General features: G+C 30.4%; 2 protein-coding genes across 5 annotated transcripts in view; one reads left to right on the forward strand and one right to left on the reverse strand.

Moving 5' to 3' along the window:
• The first annotated feature begins 104 nt into the window (after positions 1-104).
• On the forward strand, positions 105-3187 carry LOC107065932 (CDK5RAP1-like protein). The gene is made up of 7 exons (XM_015320067.2): positions 105-1037; positions 1119-1355; positions 1421-1628; positions 1714-2034; positions 2110-2431; positions 2503-2652; positions 2750-3187. Exons 1-7 carry the CDS (start codon positions 737-739, stop codon positions 2984-2986), a joined length of 1776 nt encoding a protein of 591 aa, XP_015175553.2. The 5' UTR covers positions 105-736; the 3' UTR covers positions 2987-3187.
• Positions 3188-3341: 154 nt separating this feature from the next.
• dgo (ankyrin repeat domain containing protein 6 diego) overlaps positions 3342-21566 on the reverse strand; it is a 159406-nt gene continuing 141181 nt past the window's right edge. For 3 of the 4 annotated variants that reach the window (XM_015320065.2, XM_015320063.2, XM_015320066.2), the window contains 6 exons: positions 7449-7658; positions 6476-6574; positions 4688-5914; positions 4316-4604; positions 3928-4170; positions 3342-3827 (listed from right to left, as the gene is read on the reverse strand). In XM_015320065.2, the coding sequence (XP_015175551.1) occupies positions 3661-3827; positions 3928-4170; positions 4316-4604; positions 4688-5914; positions 6476-6574; positions 7449-7658 (2235 nt within the window). In that variant the 3' untranslated portion in view covers positions 3342-3660. The remainder of the gene's footprint in view (positions 3828-3927; positions 4171-4315; positions 4605-4687; positions 5915-6475; positions 6575-7448; positions 7659-21566) is intronic. The other variant, XM_015320064.2, reaches the window with a different exon arrangement.

The following is a 21566-nucleotide window of genomic DNA, read 5'->3' on the forward strand; positions in this document are numbered from 1 at the left end:
TAACTGTCATTTTCTTTTTTATTTTAATGTGAGACTTTTGTTAATCGTTCTAATAAAAAGTTCAATATGATGCTACTTATTTATATAATATGATTTCTCCTATTAAATTGTTTTCATTTATTTTATCAAAGCCATGTAATGTTTCTATATGTAACTTATACATATCTTACTATAGCAATAAAAATCGTTTTTTGAACATCTTATAAGATATTTGTACATACAAATGAGATAAACATATATTTCAATTTTCTGTGTAATTAAACAAATTGATTTACAAAACAAATAATTAATTATGAATAATAACATACATTTAATTGAAAACTTATTGCATCAAATAAATTTGTATTAATCTTATAACATAACCACCAATTGTAAAACATTTATAAGAATATTCTTTCTATCATTTGTCAGAATTCTTTTTATTGTAAAATTTAATAATATTTTATTTATTCTATATTTTGTTTCTACATTATAAGATATATATGTATCTACAAATAAGATTAATAAAAAGATAACATAAAAATATAAATAATACTGACCACTAGAGTGCATCATGGTGCAACGGCGGTAAGCGTGACATTTAGGTTAGTATTTGAGTTAATGTGTAATTCTAACCTTCAAATAAAAAGTTTATGCAATAAAAATAGTATTAATATGAATCTCATTTAAAATCATTATGTATAATATATCTATGTAAGCATATAATAATAGTAATAATAATAATAATAATTAAAAAATGAAGTGGATTAATAAACTACTTTATATCTCATCAAGACAATGTATGAGGAATTACATAAGACAGTCTAAGATTGTCAACACTCAAATTTTTTATTCTTGTCGTACACTCAGTACAACAATATCTAATATCAATAATTGTAGTGATAATAATAAAGAAACTAGAAAATATTTACCTAAAGATGGGTTAACCTTTCAAGATTTTTTAACAAAAAGTGTTGAAAACAGTGACAGTGTTTCCAATGTTTCTATCATTGAAAATGTTCCATACATTGAGAATATTCATGGTGAAAATCAGAAAGGTAAATACGAATACAATTTTTGTTTATACGTAAAACTTTTTGATATAAAAATATTTATATCATTTCGACTTGTTTTTTTAGTTTATTTTGAGGTTCATGGTTGTGCGATGAATGTTAACGATACAGAGGTAATATGGTCAATATTAAAAAATCATGGTTATCAACTAGCTAATGACATAAAAAATGCAAATATTATTTTGCTAGTTACTTGTGCTATCAGAGATGGTGCAGAGCAAAAAATATGGAACAAGTTGTTTCATTTATGTCATATGAAAAAGAAGTGTAAAGGAAAGGTTCCTTTGAAAATTGGATTATTAGGTAAGACCAATATTTATAAACATAAAAGTATTATGATTTTGTATTTTCATTTTATTATTCGATAGGATGTATGGCTGAACGTTTAAAACATAAAATATTAGAAAAAGAAAAATTGGTAGACGTTATCGCTGGTCCAGACAGCTACAAAGATTTACCCAGACTTTTGGCACAAACTGATAAAGAAACTGCTATTAATGTTATGTTATCACTTGATGAGACTTATGCAGATATTGTACCTGTTAGACTCCATTCTAATTCTGTCAGCGCATTTGTGTAACGTATTTAAATTATTAAACTTAAATTACTCTATCCACTCGTTAAATATGATTTGTATTTTATATCATCTTATTATTTGTAGTTCCATAATGCGAGGATGCGACAACATGTGCACTTATTGTATAGTACCATTTACAAGAGGAAGAGAAAGATCAAGACCAATCGACAGCATTGTTAATGAAATTCAACATTTATCAAATGAAGGAGTAAAAGAAGTTATTCTTTTAGGACAAAATGTAAATAGTTACCGAGATTTATCTCAGTCAGATTTTTATACACCATTAAGTTCAGAGACTAATTTAGCTAGAGGATTTAAAACTGTATATAAAAATAAAAAAGGTGGATTGAGGTTTAGTGATTTGTTAGACAAAGTATCACAGATCAATCCTGAAATGAGGATAAGGTAAATTACTTTATAAAAAATATGTTTTTGTTTTATGATAAAACAATGGAAAGAATAAAATAAACTTTTTTTTAGATTTACATCACCACATCCAAAAGATTTTCCAGACGAAGTACTCAAATTGATAGCTGAAAGGCCTAATATTTCAAGGCAATTACATTTACCTGCTCAAAGTGGAAACTCTGCAGTATTGGAGAGAATGAGACGTGGATATACAAGAGAAGCATACATTGATCTTGTACATCACGTACGTGAGATTCTTCCAGATGTTGCATTATCTAGTGATTTTATAGTTGGTTTTTGTGGAGAGACTGAAAAAGAATTTCAAGATACTTTGTCGTTGATTGAATTAGTCAAATATAACACTGCCTTTCTATTTGCATACAGTATGAGAGAGGTAAACTATCAATTAATCATTCCTTCATAAATATTCGTTTGAACATATAAATATTTGTTATATGAATGTAGAAAACAACAGCTCATCGTCGATACAAAGATGACGTTGAAGAAAGTGTTAAAGCGGATAGACTTCGTAGAATAATAGAAGTACACAAGAAAGAAGCAGAAATATTTAATAATACATATATTGGTCAAATACAACTTGTACTCGTGGAAGGAGTAAGTTTCTCTTCTCTTTAAAAAGGATATATTACCTATTATAGTAAAAATGATTTATTACATTGATAAGACATGTATGTACATTTATTTTTGGTAGGTGAGCAGGAAGTGCGATGAGAAACTTCAAGGAAGAAATAGTCAAAATCTAAGAGTTTTACTTCCTTGTGCTACAATACCTATCGATGAACATTCAACTATTACAAGACAAATAGAAGCTGGTGATTACGTAGTGGTAAAAATTATCAAATCTAATTATTTGACGTTAATGGGAGATCCTCTTTATCATTCAACCATCGCTGACTTTGCTTCTAATGCTGAAATAATGAAACATTAGTGTACTATTTAAATATGTGTGACAATATAAACACATTGGTACAGATTCAATTATTAGGAGCATTCAAAAATACAACGATATCGTATCAAATTGGATAATAAATTTCTATTACGTTACAATATAATCTAACAAATGACAACTTGTACATAGTATGACACACTTATGCACATGTTATAGCGCAATAAATATTATTATTTATTATGTTGATTTTTTTTTTATGTATGGCAACGAACAATGAATTATTACATTTCCTACCATACACGATCGAAGATTATTTTATAATTATATCTAGTGAGTATGACGATCGAAAACACTTATATTTGTACTCAAATTACAAACTTCTAAAACGTTTCGATTTCTCGCTTTTTTTTATAATATAATATTTATATCAAAATATGAACACACAGGTATACATATATATATAATAAAAATAATAATATTAATAATAAAGAAATCGTTTATAATCGGTGTTATACTACAATATCATCAAGTTATTGAACAACGTGTACAAAAATAATAGAAGGTACGTGAAAACAAGTCTATTAAAAGAAAGAGAACGTAGAGTATAATTAAACTTTCTTTAATGACAGTTCACAAAATTACGAGCGTGCTCGATCTTGCGTCATCTTTGGAAATTCCACGTTCACATTTGATATAAGTCTTAAAATAAAAAGTTAAACGAGACTCGCTGTTCCTATATTAATGACAACATTGTCTGCGCCTCTTTCATATACGGTCAAGTCATGTCCTCTTGGTTGTTCCAATAAAGCAGCTAACTGTTCTCCACTTGGGAATGTTCCTCCTTGCGAAGGTGGTAGAATAACATCGCATTCTAATTGTCCTGTATTATAAAAGATTTCAATCGTCTACTGTATATATCTATATACGTTTCGTAAACAGTAATATAAATTCTATGTTTGTGAATTTAGTGTAAAAGTTACCTGAGAGAGAAGGAGAAGCACCTTTACTCGAACCGTACATACGCGTACTATATCCAGAATCATTGTGAGCATCGTGTAATAGCGGAGTAGGACTATAAACGGCACTACGAGATCTGTAAGGCATCCTTGCGATGCTGTCGTAATGAACATCTTCTTGTATAACTCCTTTGTTCGAAACATTTCCTTTAAGGGCTTCTGGTTGCTCCATGTCATCCTCTCCTTCGCTACTTTCACTGTTGTTACCTGCGTGTTCGTATAACAATGAGATATCATTTCTCTGTTTAATGTTTGTTCAGGATGTGAAGAAAGAAGGAACACACTTGCTGTCGATGATGATAAGTATCGAAAAAAACAGATTGATCATTCATAGTGAATATTTAAAATATACCTTCACCTTCACCGTGCCAAGTGTTTCCTACACCACCCTGTGGTTGAATCCTTTTGTTTTGTGAACACTGACTATGTTCTGGACTGGTAGGTTCGCTACTACCAGAACGTTGTCCACGCCAGCCATTATGCATGCCTGGTACTTGTTGAAATCTTTTGATCATCTCGTGAACGCTACGACGACTTGGCGAAGATCTCCATTCACCTGAATTTTCTTCACCATTTTTACGAACCGTGTTGTTATTGTCTTCCTGGTTAATATTCGCACTTTGTTCTTGCGATAATGATGTCTGCGAGAGAGAATTAGTAGAGAAATCAGTATAGAGATTTAGTAGATAATCTGAAGAAGTAGAAAGTGTATCATGAAACTTACTCTTTGTCGACGAGTCTGTTGTCTGGAACCCATAGACGGTGAAGAAGCAGCACCAAGAGGTGAGCTACGATCTTGCCTGATAACACCATCGAAAGTCTCGTTCAATCTTGCTGGTACGTCAAGTACTCTCAAAGTTGACCTTGCCATACCAGATCCCGAAGGAAGATCCTTCATAGATTTGCTTAGTCTAGGAATAGCAGGAATATCCAGATCATCAAGACTACCACGATAAACAGGAGTTTCTCCAGGTATTTCAAAGCTTCTATCCTGTGGTCTATCATCGAGCAAATCCTCGAGTGATCTGGCACGAGTTGGTGGAATTTGATCGTCAACGTTAGACGTTCTAGCTGGTCTTTCACTGTGTCTACCTCTTCCACCACGTGACAATCTCTGTTGAATATGTTGATGTCTTTCATCGCAACGCGCTCTTTCAGCTGCCACGCAACGCGTTAGTTCAGAAATTTGTCCGCGAGTTCTTCTCTCAAGATTAGCAACTTTCAAATCCAATCTTTCATGAGCTTGATCTATATGTGCTTTTAATTCCGCTTTATCGCGTTCCAATTTAGCTTCCATATGCCTGAAGAAGGGTGCACAATAACAAGTATAACCAACACCAACCGGACCCTTTCTTATATTACCAGCCAAGTCCAAATAATATTGTTCACCCCTTCCTAATGGATCAGGTGGTAAAGAATCTAATCTTGGTTGTGGAAAAGCATCAGGATCCGGGTAATAATGACAACCATAAGGTGACCATTGTCTACCCATTACTGCTTTCTCAAAATGTACTCTGTGAGTTTTTCCACCGCTACCTGAACTACCACCACCCTTGTGTTTTTTCTTATCCTTTTTGATTGTACAACCATCCCTACTACCACTTGTACCACTACCAGTTTTCTCCCGTTTCTTCTCGTTTCTATCGCACTTACCTGGTGCAATAGTACCACCAACACCAATACAACCAACACTATTACTACTAACATTAGCAGCATCGACCTTGTCGTTGTTACACGATTCCTCGTCGCGACTTTTGCTACGGGCTCTACTCTTGCTCCTTGCTTTACCGATTATCTCGAGTATCTCTGTCAGGTTTTTGCGACGAGCTATATCCTTTGCCGTTTCGCCCTGCTTGTTTCTCAACGTCCTGTCGCAACCGGCTTCAAGAAGTATCCTCGTCAATTTTCTACGTCCCATTGCTGCTGCGATGTGAAGTGCCGTATCACCGTTCTATGTTCGTTTACAAAAAGAATATATATATGTATACATTAATTTTGTATCAAGAATTTTAATAATCCTTTCTTTATTGACATATTAAAAACATAACCGATCATTATACAATTGAATTATAATTTTAAACTCGTGTAGTTATAATTGATTTTAATTTTTATTTATTTTTGAATTTGTATAATGATATTACTTATAAGATTAATCGTAAGTTATTTAATATTTGATTAATTATAAATAATATATGCAAGTATGTTAACTATGACCTAATCTGACCGATTATTACACAATTGAAGTATAATTTTAAACTCGTGTCATTATAATTGATTTTAATTTTTATTTACTTTTCTTTTTTTTTGTTTTTGAATTTTTATAATGATATCAGTTATATGATTAATAGTAAGTTATTTAATATTTGATTAATTATGAATAACAAATACAGGTGTGTTGGATGGTTGGATCAAAAATTAAATATTTGAATATTAAAAATAAATAAATGATGTACGATTTAAGTTAATTTTATAATTTGAAATTAAATTGAAAGTGTTAAAATAAAAAACTTACTTTATTTTGTTCAGAGACTCTGCAAAGAGCTGAAATTAAGATACGCGTAACACCTGCGTGACCGTAACGTGCGGATGTATGAAGTGGTGTGTCTCCGTACTGAAAATAAAACAAAACGAAATGATATATACATATATGTATACATACACACACATATATAAAATTACATTATATAAAAATAGAACAAAATTCAAATTATCCAGATATTATATATACACCGAAGAAAGATAGTTGGTTAAGTCGTTAAACCGGATGGGCCAAGCTCATATGAATGTTCGCTACAACTTAATGATCAAGATAAACGAATCTAATAAATGATTAATCGAGTATACGATTATGCGAAAATTAATGACGTTAGAAGAAGAAGAAGATGTATATGTATGTATGTGTGTATGTGAAAAAAAATAATTTATTTGAATTATCAACGTTCCATGGTGTTATCGAGAAAATTACGAGCAAAAGTTAATCAATAATCCGAGTTGCAAAAACACATTTAAGTATCTTACAATATTATTCTGAAATATAATTTATAATTAATTCCTTATATTCCTATTAATAAAAAAAAAAAAAATAATAATAATCACAGAGAATATTAATGAAAGTTTAAAAAATAAAAATAAATATAAAAATAAAATTAAATTAAAAATATTGATGCAAGCAATACTTGGTTGTATAGTACAAATTTTGCATAATATGTTTAATTAAAAATAAAATAACAACATAGAAATAAAAATAGATTATATAACTAAAACCTTTGATTTAAATTTGGTATAAATAATAATAATAATCATTATAATAATAATTTTAGTACATAGTACATAGTACAAATTTTGGCATAATATATTTAATTAAAAAAAAATAATAAAAACATAGAAATAAAAATAGATTATAATATAACTAATACCATTGATCTAAATTTGATGATAAATAATATTAATAATAATAATAATAAGAATTTAGTTTAATAAATTACATTGTTCTGAAGATCGGGATTACATCCAGCAAGAAGAAGTTCTCGACAGCTTTGGTTATGGCCATTTTGACAAGCAAGGTGAAGCGGCGCAAATCCAGCTAGATTCCTCGCGTGCAAAGGTGCACGTTGTGTCCCGAGGGCTTTTGCCAAAGCAGCAACAGTCCTGCTGTATCCTCGCCAGGAGGCTTCGTGCAAAGCCGAGTTTCCATGCTGAAACCAAAAAAAAAAACGTTCATGCAAATTTTCTCATATATATATGTAATAACATTTATACACGCGTGTTTGTTTCACCTTTCTTCGTAGCTACTAAACGTGAAACATTCTAATCTACGAGTGAATCGATCCCTTGCGCGTTCATTTTTATTTTTATTTTTTTTTTTTATCAACCCATTCCTACCCCCAATTTTTTTGATGCCGAAGGATGGGTCATCCTTTCCTGACCCGGATAGAATTTATTTTTTTATTTTTTTGTATTGTTTTATTTTATAAATTATTTTCAATGTGGAGGATGTAGTAGGAGTTCTGGGATATGTTCGTAAGTATTGTAATTGGAATTAAAAATTAGTTTAATATGGTTGTGAATTTAAGGGTAAGGGTTTATACAAAATTATTTAGAAATCTTTTTAATAGAGCGCAACTTCTAATATTAAAAAATTATACTATTTGCGTATTTCGGTTATATCTATTTCATTATATTATTTAAATAATATATATACACTTTTTCAATAAACTTATAATACATACAATTATTATAATATATAATAATAATTTTATATAAATATTAATTATAATATAATATATTACAATATATATATATATAATAATTTTATATATTATATAATTATAATATAATTATATTGTAATATAATTGTTTTATTAAAATTATTAACATAATAATTTTAATATAAATTTAACTGTAAACTTTTAAAGGAACGCAATATGCAATTTATAAATCGTTACTATAATAATAATATTTACTATAAATGTGAAATAATCAAAGGATTAATTTGAATTTATTTTTTTATTACAACAAATTTCAGTAGTGACTATAAAAAAAGAAAATAAAACAAAAGGGATAGAAATTTCAACAACTTTTATCGATGGTACGATAATGACAAAAGAAAATAAAGAAAGAAGCTATAAAGCTTCCTGGTTGAAAGAAGGTAACTTCGGACGGTGTTAAAAGCGCCAGTAGATTTATGCAAATAATAGATCCTTTCTATTCTAACCTAGGTTGGTAGGATAACAGCAGCAGCAACAGCAGCCAACAAGCTCGTCATAAAATACGGCCACGGGTTATATACCGTACTAAAATCAAGAGTTTCGTTTACGAGTGCGTTGTTATCGATGCTCGAGCCTTACACACACACATAACACATATAACATACATACATACATTAACACACATGTACACATACACACATATAATATATACATCATCTTTCTCTCTTTCTCATTCTCTTCTTTCTCTTCAGTTTTTTTTTCTTTTTTTTAACTTTCAATGGAGTGTCTTGAGTTTAATCATGTTCCGCGAACGTTATCAGCGTACATCATGGTCATCCATTCAGAGAGTAATTTATCACGGAGTGTCTCCTTCGTAAAACAGCGTCATAGGTTGGTTTGTACGGTGTACGAACCGGTTGCAGGTGAAAACGACCCCGATGCTGCTGGTCGTACGTGTCACCTTGGGGTTAACGATGATTCCTCTTCTCAAGGGAAAGGGAATCCAACTTATGTTAGAGAAACTGAGAAAATTCACTTCTTCTTTGCTTACACCATCATTTGCTACCGCTAAATTAAAGGATTTTACTATTTTAAGTATCGTTCAATGTTATTTTTAAGAATTATTCTCAACTTCATTACAAGTTGATGTTTCTTTTTTCTCATACCTGTCTCTAGAATTGGTTTGTATGTATTTTATGTATGTATAGGTGTATGTTTAGTAATAAGAAATAACTTCTGTAATTAGAAATAACTTCGATTGATTGTATCGAGTAATTTGAGATTACTCGAGACACGACATATCAATGTTAGAAAAAATGTACACTTCTAATGAACGTTTCTGAACCGTTATCATCTTCACATAAACTTTTCTCATCTTTCTTAGTCATTTATCAAGCAGGTGTCTTTCTATAGAAATAAATAAAACAGATTTGAAATAGAAGTAAAAATAATCAGAAATAGTAAAATAATGCTTACTTTGAAGATTACTTATACTCATAAAAAATTAAGGTAGATACCACTACTGGGTATCAGTAGAATCCCTAAACCTTTCTACTACTGCAGAGCATACTTAGAATGCCACCAGTGGTCTACAATAAGCTCTGGAGAATTTTTAGGTAGGTTGTGGGGGATGGTTTGTAAAATCTGTGGAGGGAGTTGGGAAACGGTTGGGGAAGTGATGGGTGAAGGGTTGGAAAAAGTAATGAGGAAAATGTTGGAAAAAGTAATGGGGAAAAAGTTGGAAAAAATAGTGGAGGAAATGTTGGAAAAAATGGTGCGAAAAAGGTTGGAAAAAGTGGTGGGGGAATGGTCAGAAAAAAGGGTGGGAAAAGGGTCAGAAAAGTGGTAGGGGGAAGGGTTGGTCAAGGGGTGGTGAAAGAGGGCTGGTCAAGGGATGGAGGAGGGGAAAAGCCTATATAAAGGAACACGCGCATAGAATGCAGCGGATCAGTTCGAATTTGAATTTCGAGGAAGACGGTACTCAGATCATATACTGGGTGTTTTTAGATAACAATAAACATTCTTTTCGATAATTTATCGATTATTTTAATACTTTACTACTACTACAATACCATTGCAATACTATATATACTATACAATACACTACTATAATACTATACTATTATACTAACTACTACAAGTATATATGTGTACTATATATGTAGGGAATTTTATTTAGGGTGAGAGGTGCGAGGTGAACATACACCCAGTTTAATCCTACTAATAAGATTTAATTTAAAACAGTTTACAACAGGTTACAACTTAGATGAGCGACTGTATTCTTACAACTGATAACAACTGCGACTGTTACGACTGATGATTAACTACGGCTACGACTATGACTGCTACTGCCGCTACGACTACTGCTTCGACTACTTCTACGACTACTGCTGCAACTACTGCTAACTTCTTATTTCTTTCCACGTATTTTATATCAGTAATGACCTACACCCCTTTTGAGAGGGAAGGAGCTTACGAATCTTATTGACCAATAGCATAAGGATCCACCCCATAGTCCACCGACAGGTACAGCCTATGGTTTTCGGTAGTGGGAACTATGCATAAAGAAACTTGATCTAGAACATCGGAATGTTATCTCTTTTTATGGTATTGCATATGTTTACATAGGAATCCAAAATTCTTCAAAGGGTCCCGACACTGAACAAAGGGTTTTTATTGCACCAATATATCCCGATAATTCTTAGGTTTGTTTATGGTTTTATGGCCTTTCTAATCTTTTCTTTCAGTCTCTGAATAGAGTTTTCCTTTCCAGAAAATAAAATATAAAAAAAGAACTGAATACTAGTTTTTCGTCTACATCTGCTACACTTAAAACTCTCCTACATATATACTAATACAGTATATATTAATACAATACAGTAGGCACATTACATACATATTACACGACTATTAACATACTTTAAATATTAAATAATTTTTAACTGATAATTTTTTAAATAAAAATGTTTACCCAACCGGTTATCACTACGTATGAGTGATAATATAATTTCATATATAGACATTCAAATAATTAACAATTATTTTAATATTCTAATACACTCTTCTTATATTTCAAATTTTTTTACAGTATATACATTTACATACACATTACACGCTTATTAACATACTTTAAATGTTAAATAATTTTTAACTAATAAATTTTTAAATGAAAATTATTACCTTACAGGTTATCACTGCGCATGAGCAATAAAATAATTTCATTAGAATGAAAAATGTTCAAATGAAAACGTTATAATCTTAAATTCTTTTTATTAAGAATATTATGACCGTTGCACACATGTACAACATTCGAAAAGTCATATAAACAACAATGAATAAAAGAACTTTCACTAAAGACAATAATAAAGTTTAACAGTCATCACATATTCTGAGCTTTTAGGCAACAATAGAACCCTTGCATTGATTAATTAACAATTATTTTGATATTCTAAGACATTCTACTTTCATTACAGGACAATTTAACCCACGAAGTCATTACTGCGTAGGAACGATAAAATAATGACGTTAGAATAATAAAAATGCTTAAATCCGATCGGTATAATCTTGAATTGTCTTTATTAGAATTATTATTACCGTTGCAGAGATAATCAACATAAAAAAAGTCATATAAACAACTTTCTAATCAAAGTTTTGTTTTAGAGAACAATGGGTCAGTCCATAAGTAAATTTCGAAGAGGAAGGTACTCCGAAAATATATTCCGTACTTTTAAATAATAATCGATACTTCTATCGATTTATTAACAATTATTTTAATACTGTAATACACTTTAATTATTTTTCAGATTGTTTCTACGCATATACATTTGTTTAAACGTTACATACACATTAACGTACTTTAAATAGAAAATAATTTTAATATGAATTTATTTTTTCAGTTTATCAGATTACTGTCTTCAACTTGATTGCATTCCTGGATCGAAAGGTAATATAAAATGCTCCAATTACTTAGATAGCAAATGAAATTGTATTAATATACATTAAAATTTCTGTTTCAGAAGCGGTTTAATGGGTAGCGGGTAAATTTTGTGTTCGTAAAGGGTGGTACCATTTACGAATAAAGAATTTACTTCAGGCATGCGACCCTGCCCACGCGAGCCATGATTCTATCTTACTCCCAAGGATAGAATCATGTTCATTTAACTTTTAAGCTGGAACTACCGTCTTGTTTCTGTTTTTCTTTTTTGGCTTTTTGATATGCATAGATAGATATGCGTTTAGCATGGGAAACTGAAGCTTCATTGTATGGAAAGGCATCTTCCGCTATTTGTTAGACGGACCCAAGGATTCTTTTCCGTAAGTTCGCTGTTAGTATTGGTGTTGGACTGTACCTTGGAGTGTAGGTTTCTCCTAAATTTAGAGTCAGTGGACTAGTCCAATCGGGGGGAAACCACTTAAAAAAAAATCGTGAAAAGTTCCTCTTTAAAAGTTATACCCATCCCCCTTTTTTCCTATCCCTTTTATTTTTTAACTCTTTTTTATCCCTTTGTTTTCTGTTGCAGATTGGACTATGGAAAGGAAACGACCACAGGTGGACCAAAGGAGGACCATAAAGACGGACCTTAAAGGAACAAGAAGTGGACTTGGTAATATAGGATAGTATAAAACAATTATTTGTATAAATAAATTTAAAATTTGTATCTTTTACAATTACAATTGTATCTTTATACAATTCTCTTTGTAGCATCGCACATGTGTGATCATTATTTTTAATGTATTTTCTTTATTTATAGGTTCCATGGAACAACTCATAATTGTATACTCTTTTTTATTATTATACTTTATTTTATCGAGATTGAAAATTATTTATATAAATGTATATAGATTGTATTTCTATATGTTGAAGTTATTCTAGGGTACGTTAGTTTTAAGTATCATCAAGATTCTATTGAATTTCTTTTCAGATTACACTCCTTGTTTATAATTTTGTATTTTTTAGTATTGAAATTTTTCTCTGGTATTTTCTGTAATAATTTTAACGATTTTTCGGATGGTACTCTTATGGTGGGGCCTAAGAGATAGATTCATTCCTTTGAATTATATTCGGATGCGGTCATCTTTAGGATGCACATCCTTCGTGGGTCTTCAGAAGCGGTTACCTCCTCGTGGTTAGACCTGGGCAATGGATATTACTTTCCGTGTAATGTTTATCATATTTTTATATGCTCTCTACATTCCATGGCAAGTGAAATCTAGCTAAAGACCGCTTATCATTAATATTATAATAATAATTGGTTTCTTTCATTTTCCTAATTAACATCATATTCACATTCCTCACATTGTTTTCCCTTAAATATTCACCTTCATATTATATTTCACATAATAATACTCGATTTATTTTGTAGTAACTTTAATCATGTACATTCTTTCAGTCGATTTTTTGACGTGTAGTGCTGTCGGTTTAAACACGTTTCGGTCGCGATCGCGTTCGCGGTCGCGTTTGTAATAAAAAACTTTATTATAGTTTTTTATTTTCGTTACCGTCTACTGCTCAACGTCATCTTAAGGGTAGGAGACCCATCGGGCATTCATCACAGAAGACTATAAGTAAGTATAAATTTTCTATCAAATATTTTGATGATAATTTTAATGTGTCTTTTATATTATGACGATGATATTAATGGTTCTTTTTCATTTTTCTGTTTCAGAGTACCATTGCAATCGTGCGTGTTGGCAATGAAGGGATCGTTTGTTTGCATCGCTCAACTAAATCGCAAATTAGAGTCAGTGTTTGTTCGTCGTATATAAAAATTTCGGTTTTGTTCGGGTAAAGAAACTCCGATAGTTTCTTTTATTCGATTAAAACGCGCACGCATCGTCATCCTAAGGGTAGGAGACCCATCGGGCATTCATCACTGAAGATAGAAGGTAGATTAATATTTCTATTAAACATTTACTTTAATGATTACTTATGGATTTTGAAATGATAACGATGATTCTAATCGTTTTTTACGTTTCTTTTGTTTCATAAGGGTAAGCAGTGTGAGTGTTTGAATTTTTGGGCTGCGTGCAATGCAGTTGTAAAAATTAGAGTCAGTGTTTGTTCGAATAATTAAAGTCAAATTAAATTGCGAAGTAGAGTCAATGCTGTGGTTGCGATAAGAAACACGTAAAGTTTCTCCGTCATTTGAACCGTCTACGTCATCGTCATTTTAAAGGTTGGAGACTCATCGGGTATCATCTAAAAAGATGAAAGGTAAGTAAATTTTTCCAAAATTTCGGTTTCTTTTTTTAAATAGTTGGATCATTTAACAACAATTAACATTTTTTTTGTTATATCTTTATTTTTTTTATTTTTCATAAAATAATTTTGATTATGATACCGTTCAAATTCTCGTATTAATAACACCTGCATCGTAGTATGCGTATATATATTATATATATATAACAGAAACTAAAATAAAACGCAAGTACATTGAGTGAAAGATAGAATCAAGGATAGGATAGTAGTTCCTTTAAGCTGTCCATCTTTACTAAGGTAAAGAGGAGGGTGAGGAGGGAGGGGGGAGATAGGGGACAAGCAATCGTTCCCTTCGATGGGTAAAGATCGTTGGTAGAGTTTTCATCGAGAGTCCTGATATCTCTTGACACTCGTCACGATCACCATCTTCCCTATTCCAATAGAGGGTAAGAAGAAAGTCTAATGGAGACGTGAATACTGAAAAGAAGGACTTATGGTTCACTTGGAAATAAGAAGGGCCTTCTTGTACCAACCCAGTCTGGCCTGTCCCGACCCTTTCTTTTTATCGTGGGCGTGTTGTTGTTGGGTAAGTAGGTAAAGTCCTGTCCTGTACTACTACACACATCACGAGAAACGTCTATTCAATTTAGATCAAGCAATCCTTTATCTTTCTTGTTGGATTTAATACCTTCAACCCTTTTTCTTTTTTTTATTTACTTATTTTTATTTCATTTTGTTTTCTCAAATCTCGATACTACCTCCTATCAAGATTTAAGAAAATGAGACGAGAGAGAAAGAAAAAATTTGGGGTGGTGGGATTGGATGGGGGGCTGGGGGGCTGGGGGATTAGAAAAAGGGATAGGATGTGAAGTAAAACACGTAACTCTTGTTAAAAGATACGCCCTTTTCTGTGTACTTGCCAAGATACATTTGCTTCGTTAGCATTCGAAATAGATATTATCAATACCGTTTTATCCCTCCACCCCTCTCTCCCACCATTTACTTTGTTGGACTACTTAACTTCTTCTTCTTTTTCTTCTTCTTACAAATTACGAATCCTTTGAACGGTGTCTCTCTTTCTCTCTCTCTCTCTTTTCTTGGGTAATCAGAAATACCAGGAAGTTCTTATCTTCTATCAGACCTCAATACTTAACGTGATAGTTGGGAATATGTTTACTATTATTATTATTGTGTCAAGGATTTTTAAATAAGAATAGTAAGTGATACGAAATTAGAAAAATTTATTTTTATTATTATATATTTCTTCTATATAGAAATAATTTATATTATTGATTTAAAATCATTTATAATAAATTGTTATTTTCAATGTGTGTTGACTTTAAAAATTAGTTCATTTTTAAAACTACTGCATTTTATTATTGTATTTTCTATATTTAAATGATTTATATTATTCATTCAAATCATTTAAAACAAATTGTTATAATAATTGTGTGTTGACTTCAAAAATTAGTTTAATTTCAGAATTAACCATGCATATTACATAAGAAATGTTTAACATTTTATTTATAGATCAGATCAAAAACACTTTTATTATTTTTTTAAATAAATAATACCATAAATGAATAATATTAATTATCAGAGAAAAAATCTATACAAAATTATAATAATAATTATTAAATTATTATATAAAAAAATAAATAAAATAATTATATAAATTATGTTATCATTTGATACGAATCTATACACTTCGAGACACTTAAAAATTATAAATAGTATAAATAAAAAAAAAAAAATACAACAATTGAACATTTTGTATAATAGAGATAAAAGTTTAAAAATTGTTAAAAAAAAAAGAAAGTAAAATTAATATCCTCCAATGAGAAGAGGGAGAAGGTTTTTGGGATCCTTGACCAAGATCGAGAACGTCTTTCTCATCTTGCATGCATACTCGACGTCATTAACGAAGATGGGGGGTGGTAAGGGTAAGAGTGAGGGTGAGGGGGGTTGACCAGTTCGAAAAAAAAAACGAAGAAAGGGAAAAGAGAAGAGAAAGGAAAAGAAAAGAAAACAGAAAGAGAGTGGGAGTGAGATAGGACGGTAACAGCATGCAGCAACAGCAGCAACTGCAACTGCAACTGCAGGATGGGGCGACCGGTATATACCAGGTTCGGTATTCCAAGTGGTCATTTTACTTTCTTTGCGGGTGCAATTTGCCGCTGGTGTCCCACGTATCGGTTTCATGCTGTGACGTAGATATAATATGATCATCCTCAAGTATTTTATTCATTTATTTTTTATTTAATTCTTTTTTTTTTTTTAGAACCTATAACGCGCCTTCTTGATATCTAATTTCATCGATTTTCTTTAATACAATTATTTATAGATTTATATTAGTTATTTTCTTGCATATTTTGTTGTATTTTTCTGTAATTTTTTTTATTGATAAAATTATTATTATTATTATTATTATTATTATTATTAATATAAAATATATAACATATATAATATATATGTTAACTATGTTATTAAAAATTTCTATAATTTTCATTTATTTTGTTAGTACAATAATAATTTTATTTTTTAATATATAATATTATCAAAATTTATTCCAATATTTTTATATATATTTATATAAAATATAAAATATAAAATATTATATTATATTATATTATATATAAAATTATTTTATAAATAATATTAAATAAAATTAAAAATTATCATAGTAATATATAATAATATATATATATACATTATAAGTAATATAAATTATTATATTATAATTATATAGTAATATAATAAAATATTATATTATAAATAATATAAAAAAATTATTATTTATATTATATATTGTATAATATATATTATAAAATATAATTATATTATTGTATAATAATAATTATAATTATATATATATCAAATTTTTACAATTAATATTAATATATATGTTTAATTTCGAATAATTATTATATTATCTATTTTATTTTGAAATTTTTCCTTTATTATCTTTCTGTCTTCTAACTTATTTTATTTTTTTATTCTTTTCCGTTCTAGACCTTTTGTCCATCTTAAAGGACGACCCTTGAAAGAAAGGGCCAAGTATCGTCGAAGTATCGTCGAAGTATCGTCGTCGTGTTCCTTCGTTCTTACCACTCTCTCTCTCTCTCTTTCTCTTTCTTTCTTTCTATTTCTCTCGTGATCGTATCTTCGTGCAAAAAGAGAAATAAATAAAGAAAGAAATAAAGGAAGGAATAAAGGAAAGAGGAAAAAGGATAAAAAGGTATATAAAGGAGATTCTTCTCTTTCTTCATTGCGAAATAAGTAAGTAAATAAGTAAATAAGTAAATAAGTATTCACTGAGACTCATGACAGAAGAGATGATGGTAAAAGGGTGAGTTAAATTATTTAAATAATTTTAAACAATAATAAAAGAAACAATTCTTATACAAGTATTATAGAAGTGTAAATTATTATAGAAACATTATTTATTCTTAAGTATTATAGAAGAATGTTACACACTTGTTATTTCCTTATTATTTTCATTAAAAATTTAGCAATGAAAAAAAAAGAAGAACAAAATCGAGATGAACCTTTACGCTATAATTTTCGAATAAAATTTAAAAAAAAAAAAATAATATTCCATACTTTTTCCATTTATCACAAATAATGGGAAATACAAAAAATCTTAGGCTAGAAAAGTAGAAATCAAAGAATCAGCAGAAGCAGCAAAAGTAGTGGAAAAAGAAAAAGAATAAAAAAAAACAACCAAGTAGAATAAAAAAAAAATAAAAAACAAGAAGCTGAAGCGAAGTAATCGACGATTTGCCGTAGGTATACTACTACTACTACTACTACCACTACTACTACCTTTTCCTCTTTCTCTCTCTTTCAACTACTATCCATGGTATCTTTCGATCTCTCGAAGAGGGCTTCCTCCAAGCCGGATGCCCCGATGCAAGAAAAACAAAGACAACAACAAAAAGAACAAGAAAAAGACAGAAAGATAGAAAGAGAAGAGAAGAGAAGAAAAGAGAAATAAAATAAAATAAAATAAAAGAGAAGAGTACTGTAGAAACATCCCGAAGAAATCGTTAAAAGGGAGAGAAGGTATAAAAGAAAGCCCTTAAAGCCCACGTAGTGAGTTTCTCGTCTGCGGGAGGATATCGTTTGACTCGCGAGATCATTTGTAGGCAATTACGGTCTTATCACCGTTTGGACTCACGTGTTTATTGGACGACGATTAGGTTCACCACCACCACCACCATCACATCCCCCCTAACCCCCTAACTCCTTATCTTTTTCTTCTATTTCTCTTTTATCTATCTATTCTGTCTATGTCTGTCTGTTTATCTTTTTCACTCACTCTCTTTCTTGTTATTTCACATTCTTTCACTTTCTATCTTATGGTAGTATTCATATACATCTTTCTTTAACTCGCGGTAGAAATTAACGTGAGTTAAATGGTAATAATAATGATGTTAACAACACCATTATGGAATTCAATTAAGTCATTCTTATTACATCTACGTATTTATTACTTTTGCTAATTGTTAATGAATTATTTTAAGTTCTAATAATTTTTATCGAATAATATTTTTTTGATAATCTGAAGATTTCATTTTTCATTCGTTTTAGATTGATATTTCATAATTGTTAAATTATGCAAGGGTTGTTAAAAGTTGAAATAGAAGTAGTTGTATATTGTAATTTATTTCTTTTATTTTTTTTTAATATTTATAATATTTCCAAAAAAATTGAACGATAATTGAACTCTAAGAAAATATTAAAAAAGAAAAGGAAAAGGAATAAACGCTATTGACGTAGATATAAACGTGGTTATCATCATCGTGGTGCGTATTACGATAATAATTGATCTATCAACGCGACACACGTAGCCGACGCACGCGTAATAATGGCCGAGGGCTACTACTTCGTGTTCTAACGTATACAAACACACATATCATATACACACATTCAGGTACACATATATGCACGGAATGCATTCATTTGACAAACAGGACAGACAGAACAAGTTGGACAGGACAAACAGTCAGACAGGATAAGACAGACAGGACAGGACAGAACAGGATAGAATAGTTAGGACAGGACAGAACAGGGTAGAACAGTCAGATAGGAAAGGATAGGATAGGATAAGACAAGACAGGATAGGACAGACAGAACAGGGCAGACAGGACAGGGTAGGCAGGACAGATAGGATAGAAAGAGATGAACCTAACTTGAGTGGGTTTGTCGCGTGTGCCATGGTTCATCGACCAGTGAACAGTGTCTTGCTGTGGTTCCACTCCTGATGGTTCACCAGTCTTTCTTTCATTCTCTCTTTCTGTTTCTCTTTCACATACATACATATATGTCTGTATGTTTGTTTCTCTTTCTATCTCTCAGTCAGCCCATTACGAAGAAACCAACTCGAGCAAGTTGCTTTTTCGCTCGTCTCTTCCTTCTACTGTCCGTCCAACCTTTTTCCTTTGTTGCACGTATTGGTAGACTTTCTGTAAGTACCGACTGCGGTCTGCCACGAGAACGGACGCGGTACAAACCACAATGTAGAGAGGATACAGGGTCGGACGGATGGACGAGGCGCGAATCTATCGATTCTTCTTATTTTCTTCTTATTTTTTTTTTATCTTCCTATACTTTCTTTTACGATTATTTTTATATTGTAATATGCGTGTATCAGAAATAGTAGATCATGATTGGTCAAGTGATAATTTAAGGAGGACATGAAATTAGCAAAATGACGGGTTTGTTTTATTATGAAAGGTTTTATTGTATGAAAGTTTTCATTTAATCAATTTAAACAATTTTGTTTAAATTCCTTTCCTTTTTTTTTTAATCAAAGATTAGGTTAGAAGAAATAACTAGGGAATAAAACCTAAAAGAAATAGTTTCTTTATTTGACAAATATAGGAGGAAGAACACTTGTGTGTTCCGTCCGTCCCTGAAATCCCTTGAACGTCTCGAAAAGTTGATCTCCCTTCTTCCCTTTTCTTCTGTCTCCCTTCATTCCCTTTCCTCATGGCATTGTTACGCGATCAACAGAGAGAGAAAGAGAAAGAACAAAACCATCTCGAACATTTTCACGCCTGCAATTCTTACCAAGAGATCATTTCATTTTACTTTTTTTTAATAACTATCTTTTAAGGGTCTATTAATAGAGTCATATTGATTGTAATCAACTGTCATCAAATTGTTTTGAACCCCCTTTATTTATGGTTACTCCAAGTTATTATATCTCATGGTTATTACAGTAACCAGTCCACGATTGTTAGAAACGAGAGAATTTGTTTAATTAATTTTAGTTAAATATTACTAATATTTATTATAAATTATATATTTAAAAAAATTAAATTATTATATTAAATAAAAAATTAATTAATAATTTTATTTTTAAAAAGTATATATACATTCAAAAAAACAAATTTTTTTCTATTAACACGTTTCGTGTCACGTGTACCACCGGTGGTACACTTACCATTACAAATATTTATTTAATATACTAAAAATATATGTTTATAACAACTTTAATTCTATACAAAAATATTCCTATTAAAATATCATAAACATATTATATAATAAAGCACAAAAGTTTGTTTAATTGTTATATTTACAATAATTAATAATTACATTTAACGATTGATTTTGTTCAGGTAAAAAGGGCTTGGCATGGAATGTGTTAATATTATTTTTATTTTTAATAATATTTATTTTTTTTTCTTCTCACATCATTTGTTACAGGTGAATTTGTGTTGGAAACACGTGTAAAAAAAAAATATTGATTAGGTAGAGCGTGTAAGTTTACTCGAAAGTAACCAAAACGATTCGATTCGGCTTGTTATCGATCGAAAAGGGGGAATATCGTTGTGGTATTGTTTTTGTAATCGTTCATGGGGAACCGAACATCGATGAACGGAAACGAGGCGAATCCCCGTTGTCTATAAAACCGCTAACGAGACTCACATCAGCTGCGAAAACATCGATATACTCGATATACTTTTGCTATAGATCATGCCCTTCCGCCCTATTGATCTTTGCTGATATTTCTTCCTGAGTATATTGTATTACACATCTGTTAGTACATATATATATGTTTCTTAACATTTGCCAACATTTATTACATTCATTTTTAATATTCGATATGAGATACCAATTATTTTTAATTTCTTTTTATTTAAGTATTTGATAATTTATTAGATACCCTTTTCCTAAATATTTTTTAA

Source organism: Polistes dominula, unplaced genomic scaffold (assembly GCF_049000335.1).
Source record: "Polistes dominula isolate Pdom_NZ unplaced genomic scaffold, Pdom_raw_medaka contig_77, whole genome shotgun sequence".
Classification (NCBI taxonomy): Eukaryota; Metazoa; Arthropoda; class Insecta; order Hymenoptera; family Vespidae; genus Polistes; species Polistes dominula.

What these genes read in the sequence shown, in the direction of transcription:
- LOC107065932 (XM_015320067.2), top strand. Translation starts at nt 737, where the DNA reads ATGAAGTGGATTAATAAACTACTTTATATCTCATCAAGACAATGTATG. An exon ending in TCATGGTGAAAATCAGAAAG is followed by an intron (nt 1,038 to 1,118) that starts GTAAATACGAAT and finishes TTGTTTTTTTAG; the next exon opens with TTTATTTTGAGGTTCATGGT. An exon ending in TTGCATACAGTATGAGAGAG is followed by an intron (nt 2,432 to 2,502) that starts GTAAACTATCAA and finishes ATATGAATGTAG; the next exon opens with AAAACAACAGCTCATCGTCG.